This window comes from Myotis brandtii, unplaced genomic scaffold (assembly GCF_000412655.1).
Source record: "Myotis brandtii unplaced genomic scaffold, ASM41265v1 scaffold112, whole genome shotgun sequence".
Lineage (NCBI taxonomy): Eukaryota > Metazoa > Chordata > Mammalia > Chiroptera > Vespertilionidae > Myotis > Myotis brandtii.
In genome coordinates this window covers 15,575,421-15,600,685 of record NW_005353838.1, presented here as the reverse complement: position 1 = coordinate 15,600,685, position 25,265 = coordinate 15,575,421, and the positions used below count along the sequence as shown (strand labels likewise).

General features: G+C 53.3%; 1 protein-coding gene across 10 annotated transcripts in view; it reads right to left on the bottom strand.

Moving 5' to 3' along the window:
* Positions 1-25,265, bottom strand: part of HDAC4 (histone deacetylase 4) — a 202,532-nt gene that overhangs the window by 26,934 nt on the left and 150,333 nt on the right. For 8 of the 10 annotated variants that reach the window (XM_014546907.1, XM_014546900.1, XM_005857710.2 and 5 more), the window contains 8 exons: positions 19,571-19,828; positions 16,531-16,717; positions 14,795-14,928; positions 11,214-11,334; positions 8,751-8,797; positions 5,104-5,211; positions 3,010-3,065; positions 961-1,048 (listed from right to left, as the gene is read on the bottom strand). In XM_014546907.1, the coding sequence (XP_014402393.1) occupies positions 961-1,048; positions 3,010-3,065; positions 5,104-5,211; positions 8,751-8,797; positions 11,214-11,334; positions 14,795-14,928; positions 16,531-16,717; positions 19,571-19,828 (999 nt within the window). The remainder of the gene's footprint in view (positions 1-960; positions 1,049-3,009; positions 3,066-5,103; positions 5,212-8,750; positions 8,798-11,213; positions 11,335-14,794; positions 14,929-16,530; positions 16,718-19,570; positions 19,829-25,265) is intronic. The other 2 variants (XM_014546920.1, XM_005857715.2) reach the window with 1 other exon arrangement.

Genomic DNA, 25,265 nt, shown 5'->3' with positions numbered 1-25,265 from the left:
ACGCCTGCGCTGATCACGTGGCTGAGCTGTTATAAATCACATGGCACCTGTCGCCTCCCCAGCATTTCTAGTTATTCCGTTAGGAGCAACTAAGGGCTCAGGGACATAGGCGCCAGACACACTGCAGCCAGTGACTCTGTTTTCACTGAGGCCACATAAGTCGCGGGGCCTCAGCCACCTAAGTGCCCCTGGAACTCTGTGACCAGCACCCACATCTGGGAGCTTGCCCAGTATCCTGGGTTGTGTTTGGTTTTTCTTATCCAAAGTGAGAGGACTTTGCATTATAAGTCATACTCTTACCTGGTGTACTTAACTTCTTTCCTTAAAATTTTATAAATTTAATCATAAATACCCTTTACTCCCCCGTCCCCCCCCCCAAAAAAAAGAATTAAATTAACACCTTGACCATCCACCTCCAGTACCAGAACCCATGACCCTGATTGTGGAGTTCAGAGGTCACAGCGTTTCTAACTAGAGCTTGCTCTTTGGGGCACTGGGATTGTGAGAAGTGGCACTTCCTACAGGGAATGGGGAAGGAACGTAAAGCAGCACAAACTGGGTCTCCGTGCCGGTGCCAAGGCAAGAAGGGCACTTTCTCACAAGGGAAGCTGCACACTGGTCCAGGGGAGAGTGCGGCCTGTGCTCTCAGACGGAGGCACCATCTCCTCCTAAACCTGCTTCTCAGCGAGGCTTTGCCAGGGTTGCCCCCAACCACTGGCACATTTCTAGGCATTTTGGGAACCCAATTATCGGCAGGATCATCTATTGAAGTTGGAAATAGATCCGTAACAGGTCTGGGCTTTTATTTTCCGAATCTTTGAGATAGTTTCCAGAAGCTAAGGTCCCCAAATCTAGATGTCTAAGGAGGCAGAAACGCTTGCCTTCTCCCTCTACACAGGACAGTCTTCCTGCGAGAATCACAGCTCCCCCAGCCCTGCCCTGGTGAGGGAGGCCCCTTACCCAGTCCACTATGAGCGTCTTGCTCACGTTCAGCCTCTGTTGGAGAAGCCTGGCTGCAACAGCCACGGAGTTGAAGTAGCAGAAACCCCTGCAGGTGAGAATCAGGAGAAACGGAGAAAAAAATATAGGGCTGGATCAGGTTTGGTATTTTTTTTTTTTTGATATTTTTTAGAGAGAGAGGAAGAGAGAGGGAGAAACAATAGATGAGAGAGGTAAACATCCATGAGCTGCCTCCTGCACGCCCCATACTGGGGAGCGAACCCACAACCTGGATAAGTGCCCTGCCCAGGAATCAAAAGGGCCACCATTCAGTGTACAGATGACGCCCAACCGAGCCACACTGCCCAGAGCTAGATCAGTTTTTATGTAACTTGCAACAGAACCATCAAGAGTTTAAGAGGGTCTGGTGAATGTACAGTTTCTAATCAAGCAGTTTGAGAACCTTACTTGATGCTTATGATTGACAGACCAGTCTCCTGTGTGCAGACGGCCAGGCTCCCTGTAAGAAAATCCATTTCATTTTGTACCAACATCTCGCTCTTACTGGCCTCTCAAGAGACACCATGGGCCACAGACACAGACGTGTGACCTAGTTTAGTTGCTCACTGCCAATCTTTCCACGTTCTAAGACATACGACAATGATGTATACAGGCACCCCACTGACTGACTGTAATTCCAGAGTCTTATTCAAGAGAGCAAGAAAAGCTAAGAAAGTGATCCAGGTAAAAATGAAAGTCTTCTCAGTCTAAATCTGTTTTTGTGGAATTCCCACAGAACCGGGTGGCCTGCTTTTTGCTACTGGAATCCAGGCTGCAGTCTGGGAGCCGCCCCCTAGGACGTGCGGCTACAGCTCGGTGCACAGCGGAGAAACTGCACTGAAAACACCTCTCTGTCACCCACTGCAGACATTTGGCTTTACTACTCAGAATATCCAACACTGAGATTCAAGCTAGAAGTCACTCTGAGCACTGAGACAAGGCCCTGCTCCCAGGTGGCCTGGAGCGAGTGCTCTGGGCCATGGGGCAGCCAGCGACTTCTCAGATGAGGCTGCAAATACTCCAACCCACATCCACCTCCTTCTTCCTACACAAAGATGATTCCTTCTGAAACTCTGCTCTGTCTCCCTTACTCCGGATTTGAAATGACAGGAGGTCCTCTGGGTATCACGGATTAGTCTATGGTCCCACTGTGGTCTAGCGGCTTTACGAGGGCGTTGCCCTCCCTGCCCTTCCTGGCTCCACCTGACAGTGCTGTCTGCCAGGTGACATACCACGACTCACTCTTCAAGGCACAGCCCCAACGTCACCTCCTCCTAACTCACCTGGGCTGTCTCCTGGCCAGGGGAGGCCACCATGTTCACTGGGGTGGTTTCCTAGCCCAGTGAGAGGGCACCTCACCCTGCAAGCAGCAGAGGCACTCTGCACAACACCTGAGGCTGAGTGAGTCCTTGTGACCTTGCCCCAGGTGAGTGTGCACCAGTCACTGGCTCTCCACGAACATGATGGATTGGACAATCCATACATCACATGCACCACCTCAGCCACCGCCTCAGAGGCGCACAGCCAGGGGAATCTGAACCCCGAACAAAGTCCAGGGAGCGGGCCGTGAGGTCATAACCCGGAGCCTTCAGCTTCATCATCACCATACTGTAAGCAGTTACCTGAGAGGTCATACTGAAAACAAGTGGAGGGTTTGACCCTGCATGCTCAGTAACAAGGACGGGCCACATGGACTCGTCTATACAATGTAAGCTTTCTCTCCCAATTTTTTGCAGCACACTTAACAACTGACTTGTCTAGACTAATTCTGTGGATTCCTTTCATTCCTTTCCATTCTCCGATTCACCTTTTCATCACAACCATCAGCAAAGTCGACCTTTGACTACAGAGCTGCTCGGTTAGTCACTCATGCTAGATCGGGGACACTTGGTGTGGAAGACATGCAAGCACATTCCACATCACAGGAGGTTTGGCAGGTGGCAACTTCAGTCCTTTAAAGAGTCAGACACCAGCCCCTCGCCCACCTGCAGGGCCCATGTGTCTACTTACATGGGCGTGCTCTCCTCTGCGTGATGTCCTGGAGGGCGGACCACGGCAAAGCCATTCTACACACAATACCAGACATGTGGGGGAAAACAGGGAGGAAAGATTGGTTTCACGTCAGTGAGAAAATCATACAAACTGAATGGTTAGCAGACTCAGAGGACACTCGAGGATGTGGATTTATGCGGAACCCAGGGCATAAATAGGAACAAGATAAAGGGCTGACTGCAGCATTGTTGAGATGGCTAGTCTACAGGCGATTGCGGTTACTAAGGGAAAGTCATCCCTGACTTTCTACCTTTGCCGGCCTGCTGGCCAGGGTGGACACTGCTCAGTGTGCGATTCTGGGAGGGCTGGAGAAAACCCTTAGTGCAGGACTCTCCAGGAAGCAACCTGACGGGGTCCCTGGGTGTAGATGAAATAGAAGGGGCTCGGCTGTGGGGCAGATGTCACGTCCCAGTTTGGCCTTGACGTGAAGGTCTGTCATTATCACTGCAGCTCAGTATACAGGGGAGTGAGCCACGTGGAAAACAAGCCCATCAGCACCTGGAAGAAATATCTCAGAAGCTGGGAGCTGCACACCCCTGCCTTCTGTTAGAACCTCTAGGTTAGGTAGGCTTTAAAAAACCATCTACTTTAAAGACACTCTGTAGCTGCTGTATACAATGTACAATGTATACACTGCACAGGATGTATACATTGTATAGGATGTGTGCACTGAACAGAATGTATACACTATAAAAATAGTCTCCATGAGCATCTCTTGGTCTCACCAGCAACAGGAAGCTGTGTCGTCAGTCTACACACTCAGTAGACAGACCCATCTCCCTGCACACAGACTCTGTGCAGTGGTGTTAAGAGTGCAGACCACAGACCCTGGGCACCCCGTGCCCCTCGGGGCAGCTGTCATAATGACTCTAACCTTTCCTACTGTGCTGGCCACTGTGTGGATGCACTGGTGGGCCCACTGAGAGTGTCATAGCAGGAACTCAGGCACCCACATGCAGTGTGATTTTCGCCACACATTTGCAGGGGAAAAGGCAAAATGTTCTCAATGAAGCAGTAAACTTATCGATGTCATCAACTCTCGACCCTGAACACACGCCTGTCCCATGTGGAGAAATGTGAGGCTGTATGAGCAGTTCTGCCACTGACCTGAGCCTGGCTGCTCCCCACAGGAGCACCAGTTTTCCTCAAAAGCAGTGAATAGGACTTCCTCAAAAATAAACCAAGTGAGCTGTCCTCAGGGAAAGTGGCACTCAGTGGTAGCCTTCATGCTAAGATCTGAGTGTTCAGTGAAAATGAGCCAACGTTCGGGAACCTGGATTGACCACTCCTCCTGGCACTCGGAAGACAGTCCTGAGTGCTGACTGTGCAGTGAGAAGGGCAAGGCTGGAAAGACATGCATCACCCAATGAGCCCATATTTCCAAATGACCAGTGTTACACAGGTCACGTGTAGACACGGGATCTATTCAATGTGCAAGACAGGCCAATGGATTTTCATATAAGAATTACAGCTCACTGACTGTTTCAGGTGCCACATTGCAACTAAATTCAAGAGACTTCCACTTGCTGAATTTTGGTGCGGCATCAAAGAATATCCACAATTACCTCAAAAAGCTACTGAAATACCCCCTTTCCCCAATTCCGTGTCTGTGTGAGGCTGACTTTCTTCATGTACTTCAACCAAAATAGCATGTCGCCAGAGAGCACACAGAAGTAGCTATGGGAACCCAGCTGACCTACTGAGCCAGACAGATATTTATAAATGTTTTTAAAGTTTCTCGGCTTCATCTCTAATATGGTCCATGCTGATGACACAACTTACACACACAAGAGTTTTTGGGGTGCTCCAATACTTTCTAAGACTATAAAGTGCTTGAGGACCCATACCTCTGAGGACAGCTAGGTAATATGTTTATACAGATGTAGGAAATGTTCCTCTTGATTCACAGCTGTTGACAGAACAGGGTCCCCCCTTTGCGCCTCATTGTGCCTGTCTAGAGGGGGAGTCGCAGTGGCTGTTTTCTCCCCCTCTCCCGGAAATGTCCAGGCAGGTTTCCTGCTAGGAGCCCATCTCTGCCGCATGCTCACTGACCTTCAGCTCCCCTGTGGCCACCTTGAAGACCAGCTCCACCACGCAGCCCACAGCCAGGCGGGCTGCCCCCGATGAGTGCACCTCGTTCCATATGGTGTCACTGTCCACCTGTGGAAACAACACTCAACAGTGAGACCTTGCCATGGGCTCTTGTCCCAGAGCCTGTCTCTTCCTCACCAATTACAGAACATACCTTACCTCTTTTCAAAGGCATGCCAAAAATACTAAGCAAGAAAAGAACAGTGACTGCACCAACACCAGTGTGTCTGGGTTTGCCCTTGCTGGAGTGTCACTGTATTCTCAGCTGCTCCGACACATTCAAAGCTAAGTACAGATGTCAAGGTTGCCTGGTCAGTTCCTGTTTGTTTTTACTACAACTGCAGTCGAGTTAAACTAACAATTAGCAAAATGATATGTGAGAAGAATTAGAGGTCTTTCCAAATTATGGCCTTATTTTGTGCAGAATTTAATTAGAAGCACCAAATACTTGATAAGTTCTATAGGAATGGAGGCATGGAGTGGGGGTGAGGGGAGTGAAGGTCTCCCGGAACATCCTGGTGGACTGTGCACCACGCTCTGCCCAGGTGATGGCATGTCTGCCTGTTCACGGCCACTGTGTGCAGACATGTCAGGAATTTCTTTGTGTGTATTGGTTTATTTGTTGAGGCATATTTGATTTTTTAAGGCTGGGAGAGAAGGAGACAGAGACAGGCCTCAGTTTTGTGAAGAGTGTCTCCTTGTAGAACAGGGGGAGAGGGGGACAGGATTAAGCACAAAGCCCCTGGGCGCTGTGCCCCATCCACATGTGCCTTGGCCACACACACTGCATGTCCTGTTTTGGGACACAGCCCAGCGAAGATTCTGAGAAGCTGTGCAGTAACATGATTGTTTATCTTTAATGTAGTGTCTGCAAGTCTATATGAGGACCCTCCTCTCCAAATTCATCTCCTCCGAGTGCTGAATGCTTTGGGACTCCTGAGATGGAGGCCCAGGCAGCTGCACACTACTGAGATGTTGCTGCCAAAACTGTGCCTGCCCCTCCTGGCAGGTGTGTCCTGATGCACAGGCTCTTGCCCACCTGATTACGACACTGACTATTCATGCGGGTGGATGAACTTCTTTCAAGGAAGCCTTGAAGCTGTATCTTCAAAGCCAGATGATTTAAAATAAAGTACATTTCTGAGGGGTTTGAGCCACTGCCTGATGAGTGCTACTTCTCGAGGGTTATTCTTCCCAATGACCAAACTTCTATGTTCTCTAAATAGTTTCCAAATGTCAAAGGAATGCTGTGCGCTTCCCCAACTCTCCCAGCTTTGATATTCATCTTCCAAAGCCCGGCTTCCGTGCTAGGGCACACTGCTCTGCTGTCCTCGGACGGTCCGTTCACACAACCATCTGCACCCAGTCCTGGCTGCAGAAACACCTCACTAAAATCAAAGGTGACAGCCCTTGACTGACAGCCAGTGGGGGTGGCCAACCGCTGCCTGTGCCTTCAGGAGGATGACACTTTCATAGGCAGGCCAGCCCCAAGGCTGCTCCTCTGAGGACTGAAGGCAGTTTGGGCAAAACCACTCAGCTTATTTCTCTCTACAGGCGAAGATTTGGGCTTTAGGGCCAAGTAACACAGTATGGGGAGGGAGTGAACTCACACACCACGTACTTCAAAGGTTCCTGCTCTCCCCCTGCTCACCCTGGGTCCTGTACCATCCTACCCAGTGCCAACAACAGCCCCCAGCCCCACAGTGGGATACCAGGACCTTTCACTACTTCAGGGCTGGCCCTCCAGCTGCTGGCCACTAGACTGTGGATAAGCCTGGAATGGTCAGCCCTCAGCCCCGAGTTCCAGAAGCATGAGGTCCTGGGGAGGGAGTGCAGCCTGGACAAGTGGCCCCGTCAGGAGGCGACCCTGCTTAGAGCGAGGCAGCAATGTGCCTGTTAATTCAGGGCAGGACCCACTGCATGCAAAGAACAGAATGGATGCAGAAGACTTTCCACAGAGACTAGGGTGGACAGACGAGGCGGCCCTTTAGGAGTGCAGAGCACGGGCACAGGACTCAACACCAGGGCCTGCCAGGGGGGGACTCACCAAGTCCTCACTAAGGGAAACCTGTAATAACCGGGAGGTGAGCAAAGCAGTTTCTTTTACGGGGTTGAGAAGAGGTAAATCACCTTAGCCTCTATGTAATACAGTTAAGGAAGAATAGTTATACACCTAGATGCTAACTTAAAGCGAGCAGCCTCTCTCACTGCTTCCTGATGTTCCCACCCACACTTGGGCTCCTAAGGTCGGCTGGACCCTGGTGCTGGAAGGAGAAGCTGAGGCCCAGGAGGACTGTGCTGCACCAGTAACACAGGTAATTATGGAAACAATGGAAAGAGACACCCTGCGGTTCACTCCTAATTATCCCACAGGCTCCCCTCTACCAGTCCATGTGCTGGGACTTTTGTCCCCGAGCTTGGGGGCCTCTTGTGCCTGGGTGTGAGCTGGGCTCTGGTCAGCCTGCGGTCAGGTCTGGACTCACACTGGGGAGGGGCACCCAGCTCAAGGTCCCCCTCAGCTTTCATTTGTAAATTATAAGTCCTGCCTTGCCCCGTGCTAGCTGCAGGGCTGTGCGAATCCAAACCTTTTCAAGTCTGGCCAGAAATTTGCCCCGAATTAAGAGATTGCAGCCTACTTACAATTCAGAATAAAACAACTCTAGGAGGGCTTGGTGGTGGATGAATAAATGCCGCTGATTCGCTTTCTGACGGGATAATTTTCAAAGCAGCGATTTTTGTAAAGACTCAGGAAGAAAACAATTTTGTTTCATTTCCATAACAGAATCCAGACCTTGGGCTTCACCCTAGATCTGTAATTACACGCACACCCTGCCGCTGCGCAGTTTCAGCCCGACAGCTTTGTTGTCCACTCGGCCATTTCCCGGGTCGCTGGGACCTCATGGCCAGCAGATCGCCAGAAGGAGGCCCGGTCTCACTTTCAAACTGCAGCTCTGTTCTTGCACCCCCTTCCCTCATCCAAGTGAGTGGAGGCCAGGAGCCCCTTCTTTATTCAAGAGGCTTTGGCTGGGGAGACCCCACCTTCCCTGAACCGAGGGAGGCTGACACCTATACCAGAAAGTCCACCGAGTTCAGTGCCCACATTAAAACTCGGGGCCCCATAAGTGTCTCCCTGACCTGATCTGATCTGCTTAAAAGCATGTCAGAGTTGGACAAGCAGTGAACACACCAAGCTGGCAGCTTCTGGAACTTCAATGGCCCTTAAACATCAGGCTTCTGCAGTCCGAGCTTCACTGGGGCTTGGGTTTGGACATTGGGACAAAGATTTTCACCACCTGAGTCGGGACGAGCAGACCTTGCTCTGCAGCTAGGAGACCAGCCCGCACACCCGATCTCGTTTCCTAAGGCAAGCCATGGTGCCAGACGACCCTCCCCAGGAAGGTGCCCGAGTCCAGCCATCAAATGCTCACAGGCTCACGGGGCCTTTGAAGCCACACGTGTGAGCGGCAGGGCAGCCCGGCTGCCAGCCCGTTTATGGAAAACACCTGGCAGCCATTATCCACTCGGCAGAGAGCGAGGCGGCGGTTTCTGTGACCACTGGGACCCTGAGAACAAACAGGACATTATTTACACATTAAAGAAATACTTACCCCGACACCGCCACAGGGCAGCCTGACAAACATGGACGTCAGCGAGCCTGCAGGAGAAGAAGAGCCAAGGTCAGAGGGCCAAGGTCACAGGGTACAGCGTGGGCTCTGGAAATGCTGCGGGTTCCTGAAAGGCGTGGGTACCATCATACATCCCAACTGAGGGCAACCTAGTTTCAAAGATAGAACTGTACCCCCTACGCTGGGTGGCACCTGGTGGGCAGTGGGTCCTGGGCTTGTGGGACCTTCCTTAAGGCAGGGGAGGCACCCACGGGTGGGCTTTGCTTCTAGCCAGAGCTTGTGCACCTTGCGTGGCACAGCCCCATGCTCCTGAAGGCTGTGTCTGAGCAAACCTCAGTCATCTGATCTGACCGGGCTCCATGGTGAGCCTCACTGCCGCCCTAATGTTTGGGTTAAGTCCCAAGAACAGACCTGACCTGGATCCACAGAGAGCTTCACTGATGGCCCTAACGCTGGGTTAAGTCCCAAGGCCCCCAGCTGTAAACAGGGAAAGGAGCTGGAATACAATGAGCCATTCAGACAAGAGGGATCTTTCTAGAATGTGAATAAAGACAGACCCCTCCCACTGACAAATGTTTGAAGTTCACTTGGATGGTGCATGAAGTTGGCCATCTGGGAAGGCCTGCCCAGCCCCAGAACACAGGAGCAAGCCTCCCCAGCCCTTTCCAGGTCACCACCGCCAGAAGACGACCCCCTGACTTCCAGGAACACCTAGGAGGGTGACCGACCAGCCCCCTCGAGTCCACAGTGCACTGCAGCCCAGCCAAGCTGTCCCTGCACATCCGCTACACAGGTCTTGCACGGGACTCAGGAATTTGTGGATTTAATTAGAAGAGGAAGAGAAGCCACCCAGCCGTGTTTAAATACCTAATTAGGGTTAAGTTAATACCTGAGATAATCACCAGCTATTACTATGTCTGGGACACTCAGTCTGACGACAGTGGCGTGTCCTGGTGAGGACAACCCTTAGATTAAAGTAGATCCCAAGTGGTGAGAAGGAAACCAATCAGGTGTCCTCACAGCCACATGAACAGATTTAAAAACACAAAGTTTAGCAGAAAAGAAAAAGTAGAGTGATTTATAGCATCATGGATGCAAACTGCACACACTTGACGCTGCCCTGCGACTAGAGACCTCCCTGCGGCTGGAGTTGGGGTTACTGGTTTGTGCTATGGCAGCAGGACCATAGGCCCCTCTCCCAGAAGGAGGAGACACTCCAGGCAGCGAGACCTGTGCTGAAGCAGTGACATTTCCTGGAGGATCCTGGAGACTCCGGGGACTGGGCACTGCTGGTCACGCTGTGTGGCTGTCTTCTGCATGTAGCCTCCTCGGTCAGTCCCTCCTGCTGAGGCCACTTACCCTCTCCCCACTGTCCACTGTCCTCATCTGTTAAGGCTCCTTTCTTCTAAACCCTTCCTGGCCCCAGGCTAGATGTCCTTTCCTCTGGCCCTACAATGCTGGCTCATTTCTGGACATGCCCCGCCCTTCTCTGCACCGCAGCTCTAGCTTCCAGCCCTCCACAGCCATGTGTCCCTCCGCAGCCTCTGTCCCCTACCTTGGCTCAGACTTCCCTGCCCTCTGCCTAAGTCCTTCTCCACGACTCCAGGATGAGGGCCCTGTACACCCCAAACACCCCCCCCCCCCCCCAGAGCTGAGAGACACAGTTGCTTTTTTGGGGTGAGTAGCAGGATCATTCACATGAAGGGTGTACATGATGTACATGTATAGTCTACGTCACAAACATCCTGTGACGGAGACCACATCCACACCCTCCTCCACAGGGACCAGGAACCTCTCCCCTGCTCCTGGCCAATGGTCCCCACACTTTTACTTATGGTTCTACCTCCTATGTCATATCTTAAACCACAAGAGCTGAGCTTTGAAAAACTGAGTTAAGTAGCAAGAACAAAGCAGAGAACAAAAGTGCCTCTGTGGGCTGACGGCTCCCAGGCCATGACAGTGGAGGGAATCTTTGGTCCACACCCTGACATCAGCTTTCCCAGGGCTCCCAAGGCATCATGGAGAACAGGGTTCAGGACAGCAGAGCATTGGGCAGGGCTCAGACCAGGCTCCTTGCAGGCGAGGGCAGGTGGCAGGCTGGGAACTCGAGCATCTAACCTCTGCTGTCTCAGATTCTGTGAAACCAGTGGTTCCCACACCGTACACAACACATGGACACAACCAAGACTTGGAACCCCACTAGATACACAGGGTAAAAACTCCTCCTCCAGCACCTCACCTTAGAACTGGATGCAGGCCCTACAGAGAAGGCCTCTCCCTGCCTGGCTGCCCGGGCAGAGCCTGGTGGGTGACACTCACTGTCTCAGCCATAGCCTCAAGGGCCAAGGACGGGATGTCCTCCTGTGACCAGGCACAGAGCCGCCTTGAGTGAGCACAGGGCTGGAAACAGCCTCGGGCAGTAAAGTTAGGAAGGCCTCGGAATACCTAGACGTTTCTTACTGTCCAGTTTCTGCCTGTTGAGGGGGTTCGTGCCGTAGAGTAGAGTGTGTGCCTCCGAATGCACAGTCTGCAGCTCCTCCAGGGTGGCCTTCCGTCCTCGGATGCACTGTGGGGACACAAGGGAGAGGTCACTCATATTGCCCGAGTGGGCTCAGGTTCAAGGGAAAACCACCACCCAGAGGAAACTGAACTGTACACGTGCAGGAGCAGAAAGTTATTTGGTTATTGCAAAATACAAAGCAAACCTCACCCTACACAATGTTCCTTAAATTTCTAGGGAGGGCTTACTTGAATTGTAACTGAAAAATGTTTAAAAAGACAATTCCAGCCTTCAATGCTTTAACCTTCACTGTCACACAAATTATCTGGCATCAAATTACTACTCTACTTCCCCACTGCCAGGGTCTGGACTAAAAACAGAGAGGATTTGCCAGGGGCAGTGGGGCTGCCTCCTGAGTTCTCCCTGAGAGGAGGCTGGGCCCGCGTCCCCGAGCACTACCCAGTGCCGGAAAGAAGCAACCTTCTAGGGAGCCCAGAGAAACCTGAGATCGGCCTTGGATCTCCATCCACGCCTCTCCATCTGTATTTTTCTTTGGTTAGAAATTACCCAAATCAAGACTCCAGTGCTGTTTTCAGATTTCCCCAGAAATTAACATAAAAATTACTATTCTTTAGTTGAGTTACATTTACTTGATCTTGTAGCAGGAGGGGTTGGTTTATAAGATGAGATTAAAGTTGACATTTTACACTACAGTGGTTTCTGAGAGTCAGAACACAGCCAGAGGCCCTGGTGGTGGTGGTCTGGGGACACCCTGGGCTGCCAGACAGCGTGACACTCCTGAGCACAGAGCCAGGCCAGCAGCTTCTCCTGCTCCTGAAACCTCTGGGGTGATCTGGAACTACTCAGAATAGGGCAGCTCCTCTAGAGACCGTGCTGAAGCAGGAGGTAAAAGCAGAGGGAGCTGGCTACAAGCTGCCTGTGGCTGCCTCATTGATGGCCCAGCCTCAGTGTGGAGGAGAATAAGCTCCAAGGAAAGATCCACTCACTCATCTTTCAGCACCATGCCGAATCCGACGCAGCAGCTCGAGCAGGGGAGCCCACCCAATGGACACCCCCACAGTCATCTGCCTAGAGCGAGGGGCCTTGGCTAGGACATCTGGGATCCTGGGAAGTCCCTCTAACTTCTCCTATCAGGGGTCAACTCCTATAAACGTGTCCAGTGCCAGGCCATGTACTCTTCCATCCAGGGGACTGTGCTGGGAGCCAGGTGTAAGGGGTGGTGACAGGGACACTGTACTCCCTTGGGCTGAGTGACCACATATCACCCTGAGCCAAGAGGTGCAGTTCAAGGTGCACAGCCCACCCGGGTCCCTGAATGAGTGCTGTGTGGAGGCCACATGTTTCCACCCAGTCTCCTCTAGACCATCGTGCTGACTCGGGTCTGACCCATGAACCACAGGCCCCTCCCCTCCTTGGTACCCGAGTCCTGCAGGTCTGGGGACCCACTGCAGTCATCAGTGAGGACAGGTGGGCACCCCCTATGGTGCCAAAGAAGGTGGAAGAGGGTTGAAGCTTTATTCTTCTGCGTCTCATGTCTCACCCCACCTTGCCGTATTGGCTTTCCTGGCTGAGAAACTACTGCAGAGACCTCTGGCCTCCTTGACCCTCTTGGGGACAAGGAGGGAGGGGCAGGAAGCTGGTCATGGGGATTTCAGATGCCCCAGCAGCCCTATGGAGGAGGAGCAGGGCCAGGGTGGTCTGCAGGAGAAGAAACAGGTTACAGCTGTGTCTGCAGAGGCGATGCTGCCCCCTAGTGGTGAGTTCTGGCAACCCAGAACAGGTGCCAAGCTCCATTCCTCACTAGTGGTCAAGGTCCTCCCCAGGGCACTAGAGGACAGGATTCTGGACCGGACCTTTGTGCCCCATTTCCCTCCAAAAATCACGTCAAAAACTGCAAAAGATGGGGAACTAAAGTTCCTAAACATTCCAGCTTCTGGAGGAGGAGGAGGAGGAGGAGGAGGAGGAGGAGGGACTCAAGGGGGGACTCGAATGGGAAAGCGGGGGGTGGGCTCAAGTGGGGAAATGGGAGGACTTGAGTGGGAAAGTGAGGGGACTTGTGTGGGGAAGTGAGGGAATTTGAGTGGGGGACAGGGGGACTCGAATGAAGTGGGGGGACTCGAGTGGGGAAGTGAAGGGAATTGAGGGGGGCTCAGCAGGGTTCTGGATGTGCTGGCTTTCTGTGACACGCCTGCCCCCGCTGTGGCCCAGGTGGCTTGGGCTGTGATGCACAGATATGGACAGTCTGTCATCAACTGCAGGGCCCTAGCTTCCCAGAGTCACTCTGCAGAGCAGCATGTCCCATCCCTGGTGTTGTGGGATTCCCAATGTGTGAGAGACACAGCAGGTGTCCCACTTAATGGGTACTTGGGGACCGGGGCCATTGTCCTGGAGTATCCTGGGAGTTGGGTGCTGTCGGCCCCACTCCATAGACAGGACTGTGAGGTGTCCCCGAGCCTGGGCCCCTCTTCATGCACCCACTAATTGCAAGGCCTCCCTGAGAGCTACACTCCTACATGATGGCTGCACTCCAGGGCAAAGAGCATGAGTTGGGTCGCTCCGTGAAAACATTTTCCCCATCAGCAGGATGAAAGACCGTCCTTCATGTTACTCAGCAGAGCCTTCCTGTCCTCACAGGCCGGGGACCACTGCAGCCATCTGTGGGCAGAGACTGGAATCCCAGGCCCTGATGGGCCAGGAGGTGGGGGCCCTTCTTGTCTGAGAGTGAGACTGGCCTTTACTATCCCAGGCAGTGGGGAGACCGAGGACAAGCTGGAACCCTCTCACTCCACTCAGAGAGGGTGGGAGCGCTATGACCGTGAATCAAATTCCAACCAGACCAGACAGGACCAGACTGTGACTCAAATTCCCACACCATTCACAGCCCCGTGGGAACTTGGATTCTGAGGGGTACCTCAGACCTGACACTTTCCACATACTGGGAGAAGCTTCAGGAATGTTAAGTGAGAGGACACTGATGGAAAAGCAACAGGGCTCGTTTCCCTGTTTCTCTAGCTCCTGCTGGAGGGCAGCCTGCATGCATCCTGGGAGCTGATGGGAGAATAGCCTCAGAATGGTTCCTCCAGGGGAATGACCAGACGGAAAATAAGGGGCTTCAGCAACAGTGTGCCGGGAGAGAGTGGAGCAGCGTGTGATGAGGGTACAGGACAGAGGGGTACAGAGGGACCAGGGGGTGCAGAGAGACAAGAGGGGTACAGGGGGATAGAGGGATGCAGGGGGACTGAGTGCAGGTGGACCAGGGGATGCAGGGGACCAGCGGGTACAGAGGGACCAGGGTGCAGGACAGAGGTGAGCCTTCCTTCAGGAGGCCTTGGGCTTTTAGGAAAACAGCCCTGGGCATCTTCCAGAAGGCAGGCCTGAATATCCCAAGCTGCCAGTCCTTATCATGGAAATGCTCACAGGTCCCCTCCCCGCAGGGTCCCACACTCCACACGGGATTCCTGCAGGCTGTGTGGGCCACCCTCCCTGCTGCTCCGGGCAGCCTTACCTCGCATTTGCCTCGGAGGCCAGTCTCCTGCAGCCGAGACCAGATGCTCTGGATCCTGCCAGCGTGCTCGGGATGGCTGTTGCTGTTCCCGCAGGTGCACTGGTGCTTCAGCATCAGTGTGTCGTACACCAGGCCTGCAGGGAGGCAGTGGCGAGACCCTCAGAGCAGCAGGGGTGCTTGGCAGCAGGCTGCCCACCACCAGCCCAGAAAGCTACCATCTTGCGGCAAACCACCCCTTCCATAGAAGTGGACAGAGGCTCACATCGTGTCCCATCCTGCAGGGACGATTCATTAGAAAAATCAAAGTTCATCAGAACCCCTCAACTGCAGTTCTTAGAAACGAAAACCAAGGAGAGGTCGAGAGGGTGAACTGGGCAATGGCTTTGGTGCACACCTGCCCAGAATCAAGCCGACAACACTTCTGGGGTGTGGTGCCCTGCCCAGTGGGAGCAGGCAAAGGAAAAAGACACGAAAAGGAGGCCCACCCTAGGACTCCGATCTCCAGCATTAATGCTGTGAGGCATTCATGTTGCAGAGGACCATGGCGACTTCTAGAAATGAGATTTTGGTCTAAATAGCCAAGTCTATCTGCCAGGGACCAACCTCTTTTTTAAGCGGTCCTAGTGGACTGGACTGTCCAAGGCTCCTAGATTCAGAGGAAATACAAGGCATGGTCTCTGCTGTGAGCTGTGCTCCGGGCTCATCTTGGCCAGTGGCCAAGATCTGCTCCCTGCCAGGAAGGGCCACCTGCTGCCCACATGAACCTGTGCAGTCTCTGGTCTCCTTTCTGAGAAGCAACAATTTAATTTCTGGATAATCACTACTTAAGCTTTTCTCTGAAAATGGACAATATCCTTCTAAGAGCTGACAAAGAGAACTTAACCACACTTAGACATAACTGTGAAAAAAATTAAGACATTTTATAAGGACTGTTTGAAGGATGAAACCATTCTGAATTTTGACATTTTGTTGTTGTTAATATATCATTGAAAAGAAACATTAGGTGAAAATAGTGTTAAAAGCAACCCTGGCTTCCTTCCGCCTCAGGCCGGATGTGGCTGCGCAGCGGCACACTCAAGAGCCCAGTGCCTCAGACCCCAGTGGGTGCCTGGCTCAACCACCCAGTTCTCATTCCTGACTTGTGTGTGGAGCCTTTCAGGTAGAAACAAGATTCCCGCCAGCAGACATGTCCCCCGGCTCGGGCATGGTGAGGTGGGGCAACACAGAACAGCACAGTAGGAATCGTGACCACTGGTAACAAGGAGGACAGCAATGCAGAGTCCAAGGCCCTAGATATAGGCTCAGCTCAAGGAAGGGACAGAGGAGAAAGGGCAGGTTCACTGCCCCGGCTGATGACAGGGAGGCGTCCAGCTTGCACACGCACATTCACGCTGGCCTGGGATGGACCTTTCTCTGGAGGACAATGACTCTCTGGGAAGGGAGGGTGGGCTTCTATGCCCAGGAGAAAGCCCCCAGGATCATAGATGGAGGGCAGGGGAAGGGAGCCTCAGTGAGCCATCCATCTGACACCCCCCACCCAGGGAAGGAGGTTGGGTCAGGTGTGAGGCTGCCCAGCCTTCCAGCCCTACGAGTGGCCTGTCCCTGACACCGCACCTGGCCTGACACCTCACCCCAAAGCACACCTCCCAGACAGACGTCTGTCAAATCCCGGCTGCCCTGCCAGGCAGTTCAAGGCCCAACACCACCCCCACCCCAGCCCTCCCTGCTCATGTTACCTGTGGTGAACCTCGGTTTGCTGGGGGGCTCCTGCACAGACATGGGGAAGGTGGCAGACGCTGGGGAGGACTGTGCCCGGGACAGAGGCCGGTGGCTGCCGAAGGACACAGGGATGCCAGCGGCCTCCATGGAGGCCTGGTAGTTCCTCAGCTGGTGGATCCGCTGCTGTTCCAGCAGGAGCGCTTGCTACGGGGAAACACGTTTTGTTGCTTCAAAGAAACCTTACACCCCTAAGGGCTCTGCATGTCCTTTTCTCATGTATCATTCATCCCTCTGCCCGCCTCCCCTCCACCCGCTCACCATTGTGCCATGCACGGTGGCACCTGGATGGACACTGAGGATGGCCACCAGGTGCCCCAGCAGCCTGCAGGCAGCCCTCCTGGTCGACTCTGTTGTCTTGGTTTTGACCAAGAGCACTTGCTCTGCATGTCAGAAACCTGGGCAGAAAAGCCCACTGCAGAAGAGAAATGCTAATTCTACTTCATTTGCCACCGTCTCCCTGTCCTGGCCCCTCACTGTCTCATGCCCTCACTTGATGACAGAAATGACTGCTGAAGCAAGGAAGATGTGAGCAATCAGGTTCCTGACACCCAGGGCCCAAGCAGCTGGGGTGACAGGGCCGGGAGGGTGTGGCTGTGCCTCTGAGGAGGTAGGGACCTACATGAATAATCCCAGGACTGATAGCCATCTTTCAGGAAAAAACAAAAAACAAACAAACAAAAAAACAGAGTAGAAAGGGGTGAATTAAACACATACATCCATGAAAAGTCCTCCCCCACCCCCCCCAAAAAAATCCTGTTTCTGTGTGAAGAATGGCTTCTGTAAGAGCACAAATGCGACCAGGATCTAAAGCCTAAAAGCCAGCAGGTCTCTGACCTCTCTCCCCCTCTGTACTGCTGGCCAGTGGAGATATAAAGGAGGACTCTGGAAGGGGCTGTGGAGGCTGCTGGGACAGAGGGGCTCCAACCCAGGGCTGCAGTGCAGGTGAAGTGCTAGGTCTGTGGAGCATGGGGCCACTCAGCCAGGGAGGGAGACAGACCCTGATGGGACGCTGTGGACAGGCTAAGGTGTGTGTCCTGTGGGAGGCAGAGTAGAGCCACAGGGAGCGAAGGGCAGGGATGACCTTGCGGCCAGCCCCGCCCTGCCCGAGGAGCTGCTGATATCCAGGCCACCCTGGGACAGCAAAGGAAGGATGGGTCCACATCCTACTTTATAGGCTGAGGTGCCAGAGAAAGCAGAGCCTGCCAAATCCTCCGCAAATCGTGCCTTAGTTTTCATGTGTAAATCTTGTCATTCTGGAAGGTCTGTTTTCCCAGCCCCTGGGGGAGGGGCAGGCACACCGCAGGCTGGGGGGCAGGGAAGAGCCCTGAGATGCTGGGAGGACCTGAGCAGGAGGCTCCCCTGGATCCCGAAGGATTCACACCCAGCTTCATGGCCACCTACAACCAACCAGACCTCTTCCCAGTACAGGTTTTCCAAAAACTCAGATATAGTGTCTCACGTTTACATCTGTAAATTGCTACTTGCACTGAGTTTCCCTGATGAGGACCTCTGCTAATTATTCTCCAAAGAACATAGAAAATTAGTGTTTTTAATGACTGCCTCAGGCTTGGAGTACAACAAGGCTATTTTTCCTAAATAAATGCTGATGGCTTTATCATCTACAAGATATTTACCCTAAAAATTTACATAAGTACTTTCCAATCTCATATCCGGTACTAATAACACAATGAATTCCAGTTATAATAAGAAATCTGCTTCCTTCATAACTCCGAGACCTACACAGACGAGGGAATGAAGCCCCGTGGGGTCCTGTTGGCCAGGACAGCCAGCCAGGCACTCCTACTGCTGGAGCTGCACAGCAGAAGACAAGGTTCCTTTGGTTAGAACCTCTATATTTTCATTAAGTGCCATTTCCACTGCATTTTGCAGAGCAGTGGCTTAGTGCCTGGGTGCTAAGAACGTGGCCTGAGATGGTCCCCCTCTGAATGAGAAACAGAAAAAGCACTATACAAGCAGCCAGCTGCAGGGCCCCCCATGAAACCCAGAAGGGGTGAAGGGTGTGGCCTGCCGCCCACACAGAGGCCTCTAGAGAAATCTAAGGTCCTGTGTGTCACAGGTGGCGTCTTTCTTGGTGCTGTTGGGGGAGGTGCGGGAGCTGCAGAGGGCCACATGCCTGGGCTGTCAGAGATCAGTGGTGCACAACTGGATGGCTAGGATATCTAGCGGAGAGAGGGGAGGGGACAAGCCAGGGCCTGCACCCTGGACAGAGCTCTGTTGCTGGAGGACAAGATCCAACTCCACTTCGAGAGCACCCTTTGGCTCTCACGTGCAGTTCATTAGGAGTAAGCAACCTCCTTGGTGGCACTTGGGCCTCTTAACACGAGGTTCTGACTTGCTGCCTGCCTGGCTGACCTAGTGTTTTGTTGACTTGGCAGTTTTATTTTTACAATAAATTAATAAATCATTCATCAGATATATTCACCAGTCTCTTGTGAGTTTGGTTATTGTGTGCCAGTGCCCAGAACCCTTACTGGCTCTGGGCACCTGGCTGGCACTACTTTTCTGGATCTGCAAGGCTGGTCACTGCTCTCTCCTCAGGCCCCAAAGGCCCTGCCTACCTTTTTGATCAACTAAAAAATTAATCTCCCTCCCCGGACCTTTAGTGATTATGCTGAATCCTACTAACACTTGGCTTTATGTTTATCACAGCTTATATACCTGAAAGAAAACCATCCCTTGGGAGTCTGGGCCAACGCTGGCTGGAAAGTAGGTGCATAAATGCCCACAGTGGACAAATGGCCAGTATGTCTACATACAGCTAAGGTAAACAGACATAGAACCTCAGCCACCTCCCACACCACTAGGGAGTGATGGGTGAAGACCTGGCCTGGCGGGAGTGGAAGAGGCCCTTCAGTTTCCACTGCCCACTGGAAATGTGGGCCACTGTCCCTTGCCTCCTGCACCACCCAGCTCCAGCCCACTTTCCCCTTCCCTGTCCACCTTCTCTCACCCTGCCCGCCCTGCCCTCGTGGTCACCTGTCTGAAGAGCAGCTCTTGCTCCGTGGGCTGGCGCTGGCTGGGCTCCACTTCCCGAGGTGGCTCTGCCTCCTCGTCGTCACTCTCCAAGGGCTCCTGTTTCACCTGCACTCCAGTCAGCTCCTGGGCCTCCTTCTGCCCAGAGAGCCGGTCAAGGTAGGGCTCCTCCAGGAGGGCCTGGTGCTCACGGAGCTCCTCCTCTGTCTCCTCGGGGTGGCTCTCAGGCTGCCGGGCTGGCTCGCTGGGTTTGGGGATAATCTACAGAGGTGAAAGGAAAGTCAGAGTGACCCAAGGTGACTGAGGTCATCAGAAAGGAATGGTGCATCAGAGAGTCTTCATCTCAGAAACAAAGGGATAGAGGACTAGGGGGGTGAGTTAAGGCCAATAGGCACCAGGCTAGCACCAGGCTGGTCACCTATGCAGAACATGGGCGCTGTCCGCGGTGCTGAGAAGTAACATCAAGGCTCCAGGCAGGAAAGGAAGCAGACCTGCAATTGGTTTATGAAACTGTGTTTGTGCCAAGCAAGAGAACACAATGACAGAGGTGTCAACCCACCTCTGCACCTGGATGAGAAGGGAAGAGGACAATGTCCCCTCCTCCACTGTCACAGCTTCTGAGAGGGACATTGCCTGCCTTCTTCCACCCTCAGCCCAGTTATTCATCTGTCTGAGAAATCCCTTTTCTGTGTCCATCCTAGTGTAACTGAGGTCCTGACCTGAAAGGGCACTAGGGCGGTTACCTGCATCTGCTCCTCCTCCTCCTGGGCTTCTCTGCCAGCTGACCAGGCCCCAGAGCCCCCAGCCCCATCCCACTTCCTGCTCCCCACCCTCGGGCCTGAAAAGCTCCCATGTCATGAACTTTGACCTCCAGACCATAGGCATGAGAGGCTGTGTTTTCTTAAAGGGGGTTCACACCCCTGCCTGTGCCACAGGTAGGTCCTAACAGTCAAACTGAGAATGGGGCACTGGGAGTGACACTTTGGGCCTCAGCCAGGCTGGGGTGGAAGGCCAGAAGAGGGGCTGGGTCCAGAAAGAGGAGTGGAAGGCTGCAGCAGGGCTGGTTCCTGGTGCAGGTATGGACAGAGGCTGGCAACTGCCTAGAAGGATGCAGCTGGCCAGGAGGGAAGGGCAGGGAGTATAACGGCTCAGAGAGGCTGAAATTCAAGTGCCACATGAGAAGGGGATCCAAGTTAGGGTTTAGGAGCCAGCTCAGGACTGGAGATGGCTGTCAGGAAGAACCGAGCAGTCAGGAAGTTGAAACCTTGCATGCAGAAGCTCATGCAAGGCTCATAGAGACTCGTACTGAGGACAGAGAAGCCACACACACAAAGGGAAACACAGAGAACAGGCCAGAGGCCAGGAGAGGAAGAGGGGTCCGCCTGTCCGCTGCCCTGGGGAGGAGGACTAAAGGGTCCCGACTACCTGCAGGCTCAGAGTCAGCTCTGGGATGTTACGAGGAGGCATATAGGCCACCTGCTCTGAGGTGCCCTTCCACAAGCTCAATGAAGATGGCTGTGGGAAGCATCTGCACCAAGTAGGAGCAGGTGTGGGGGAAACAGGAGGCTGTGGCCACCTCGGGGTGACCCGAGGATGACCCCAAAGGGAGGTAATTTGGATGCTAGGGTAACCCAGGGCCAATTCTAGGCCATTCGGGAGGCCCAGCTCTGATGTGGGGTGTTTCTGCAGACACAGAGCTCTGGTCTCTCCCTGAGGGAGGCCAGGGAAAAGTAAATGAGGAATGGAGGGCCCAGCCAGGGCCCCAGCACTTGCCTGAGGAAGCTATTTGAGAAAACAGAGCATTAATACTGGAGAGTTAGGAGAGTGGCCATGGGAACATGTACTCAGAGGACAGGATACTCCAATCCTGACTTTCTTCCGCCGTTTTTTTCTAAATTTCAAAACTAGAGAAAACTTTCAAAAATCATTAAGAAATCCCATACGCCCTTCACCTATAGATGGAAGGACACAGGGATAGAGGCAGAGGTCAACCTCTCCTCTGCTGACCTACTTGAGGGCTACCAGTGGCCGCGAGACACAATCCAGCAAATGTGTCAGCCATCCTCTACAGAACCCTGGGAATCACCCACTTGGGAGTCTCACTGATAGACTTAGTGACTGTCAGCTGTGCTGTAGACCACACAAATATTCAAGTTCCCTCAGTTGTCCGGTAATGTCATTTATGGCCTTTCCTGGTCCAAATCGGGTCCAGCTACAGATCATGTGTATGTTTAGGTGACCTGTCCGAAGTTGCCATGTCTGAAGCATTTAACTAGTGTCTGTAAAGGGCCCCTGGATGTGGTAAGGGATCATCCCCTCTGGTATCTGGGGCAGGTGCTGACATAGTTGGGCAGACTCCCTGTGGGGCAGGTGGGCTTCCAGCTGTGGTCAGTGTGCCTCCTGTGGGCTGCACTCCATCCTCTGTCACATGCTGCTTTTGGGCTGAATGTTTAGTCTCACCGGTTCCAGTGAATGTCCTGGGCACCTTTCCAGGTGATGGGCTCTGTGGAGTCTCTTCCTTCCTCCTGCAGCTTCACTCTTAGGGAGCCTCTGAGGGCACACCCCTTCCCCTATCCCCCCAGGCCTGGCAGGTGGATGGGTGGCAGCTCTGGGTCATCGAAGGGGAGGAGAAAGGAGTTGGGAGAGGCAAAGGCCCAGCGGCAGCTCTTCCTGGAGAAGCCAGGCAGCGGGGACACAAAGCAGCCTGCTCATAGCAGACGTCCAGGGCTTCCTCTGCCATCCTCTCAGCTTCCTTGGGAAATGAGGCATCCAAGCAGAGCCTGCCAGGCCCTCCAGAGGAGTTAGGACATTCAGAGCTTCCATGACAGCCCAGCTCCCTGGAGCTCACTTCACGTCCCGAGTTTGGCCTGAGGATTGAGGGTGCCTAGGAGGGATGTCGCCAGGGCAGTGGCACGTGGACTGCATCAGAAGCCTCCCTGTGATGCAGAGGTGTCACAGGACTGCGAGGGTCTCCACTCAGCAGTGATGCAGGAGCGTGTGCGGCCAGCCTCCTTGGGCCGAGGTCACTGTCTGGCCCCCCGTCACTGACATGCAGCTCTGCTTCCCACTGGCCGGGCCATACGGCAGAGCCAGCAGCAGGAGGGCCAGTGGCAGGCAAACATGCTGGAGGAAACACTGGCAGAGAATCGGCAGCAAACTGGACGAACAAGTCAGCTCTTTGTCTCCTAGTGGCCTTTGGACCTTAGGAGCCCTCATTTATCAATTACATGAGAACAAATGCAACTCCAAATTAGAGCAACACATTTTCTAAAAGCCAGACTGGAGTTCAGAGCCAAAGCCAACTGGTAAGCAGCCCATTTTTAAAGACTACTGGCCATGCTCATAATTAGACCACACAAATAAACGAGACCCAGTTTTCATATTCAATATTGGGAAGGTCAGATGAAAGGAAAATGCATCCAACCCAGCTCTACAGGATTTGGGCTCATGTGGAATTCAGCAACCACAGATGAAACTGCTGTCACAGCAAAGCCAGCTTCTCCAGTTGTCAAGGTGCCTTAAGAATTCTCTTCTAACAGAGAAAAGGCATTTCTGCCCCTGTACATGCTGCTCACCTTACACAGACCACACCTGAGGCCATTCTCAGACGCTCCCAGAGACACAAGACTGGCTTCACTTCAGCTCCAGAGCTGGAAGCCCCACTCCCTTTGATGGCAAGCATTCTCCTAAAAGTCCCTTCACCCAGCAAACTTTATTAAACACACTGCGTGCAAGGCCACGGGCATCCACAATGAGGCTGACACACCACTGGATAGGAGCGCTGGGCACCCACAGGGAGGCCCACATACTGCTGGAGAGTAGTGGTCATCGCCCCGGTGAACCCAGCCAGCTCCTCGGTCCATCTTTCCTGCCTCATAGGCTTTCTTAGCCAATGGGCCATTCTCTTGAAACCACAGCGGCCCCCGTCGGGCTGCTGAAAGTGCAGCAACTGGGAAGGGCTGATCTCTCTCCCAGGGTGACATCCTTGAAGAGGCTGCCCACTGAGGCTGAATGACAGCAGACCATGCATGGAAGGTCACCACCCCCATGCACAGGGCACAGGGCTGCAGGAAGGGAGCCCTGCCAGGCTCTGGGCTCTAGTGCCCTCAGGTAATGAGGCCTAGGAACAGCCTGCTCCAAGACAAAGGGCAGAGACATCAGTGCCAGACAGTACCAGATACGAGCTTGGCTCCCTGAGCGCCGGGAGAACAGTGTATAAACATGTCAGTCACCTGTCGTTCCCACCGTCAGTCAGTCAGTCATGTAGCAGAATCAGGGAGATTACCCAGCTTCCAAGTCGCTCTGTTCAGGAACATATCACCTATGAATAGGTGTTTCCTGTCTTCAAAGCCTCCTAACCTGCCACTCAGATAATGACATAACAAAACCAAGAAGCCAAACTGGCATCAGGTGGAGAAATGTCAAGTTCCCACACAGTGAGGAGTCCCTTTCCTGTCCAATCAGGGCCGGGCTCAGGGCCTGCCCACTGCTGACTGCTTTGTCCAGCCTGGCTGGGAGAGCCTGTGGGGTGGGGGCTCTGTGGGTGGGGTGGGAGCCTATTCCCTAGTGCCTGGTGGGTAGAGGGGTCTGGGCTTGGCTGCCCTGGGCAGCTGGCCATTTAGGAGTGAATGTCCCTCAGCCCTGTCAGGGCAAACACACTGGGGTGGACTGGGGCTACGTGGCTGCCACCTCCACCTGTGAACCCTGTGGGGGCTGAGCCGGACTCAGTGGAGGAGCAGCCCCAAAAGACATGATGGCATTTCAACAAGCAACACTCTTGACAAAACCACACCAGCACCTGCTCTTGGCAGGCACTGTGCAGGTACCTGGGTCGACCAGGGGACACAGACCGCATCCTTGTGGGCTGACATGCCACCAGGGAACACAGATAGGAATATGAGACGTGAGAAATGGGTGTAGTCACTGCAGACGGGAGGGTGGGCAAGGTAACAGGATGGGGCTGGGAGGCAGTTCTAACTGAGGTGGGGGACTCATGAGTGATGTTCAGGCCAAGACTCAGAGGAGCAAACCTAGGGAGTGTGGAGTGGGAAGATGCTTCTTCTTTGAAGATTAGTGTCCGTGCCCAAAACCCAACTGGGCTGGGAATGCTGGCAGACAGAGGAGCAGGGCTAGCTGTACTTAGCGCCTCGGCCCCGGAGAGGTGGTCTTCTCTCCTCTTGCTCCATCTTCACACTTGTGTGGACCCTTCCAGGTCTTGTTCCTGATCCCCCTCTCCCCCTCCACCCTTTCATTCCTCAGGGAGGCAGAGACAAGAGTCTAACTGTGTGTAACGGGTAGAGGATCAATGACTGAGGTCTCTCTGAAAGAGGGAATGCGACCAGATGAGCTTTCCCAGGAAAGAGACACATTGAGAATCAAGTCTGTTCATCCCCAAATCTGCTAGTTCCCCTCAGAAAACACCAAAGCTGTCTTCTCTTACCTCATCCACTTCTTTCTTAGCAGCTTTGAGAGGTAACTCACGTACCAGAGTTCACACTTTCTGTGTAAGTCACTAGTCATTTGTATATTAACAGAGTTGTACAACCATCACGTCTCTAACTCAGAACACTTTCAATCACCTCAGAAAGAAACGCCATTCCCACTGGCAGTCATTACCCTGCCACTCCCCACCCCGCCTAGGGTGCCCATGGATCACCAAACTGCCTGCCCGTCTGATGTTCTACCACATCGAATCATA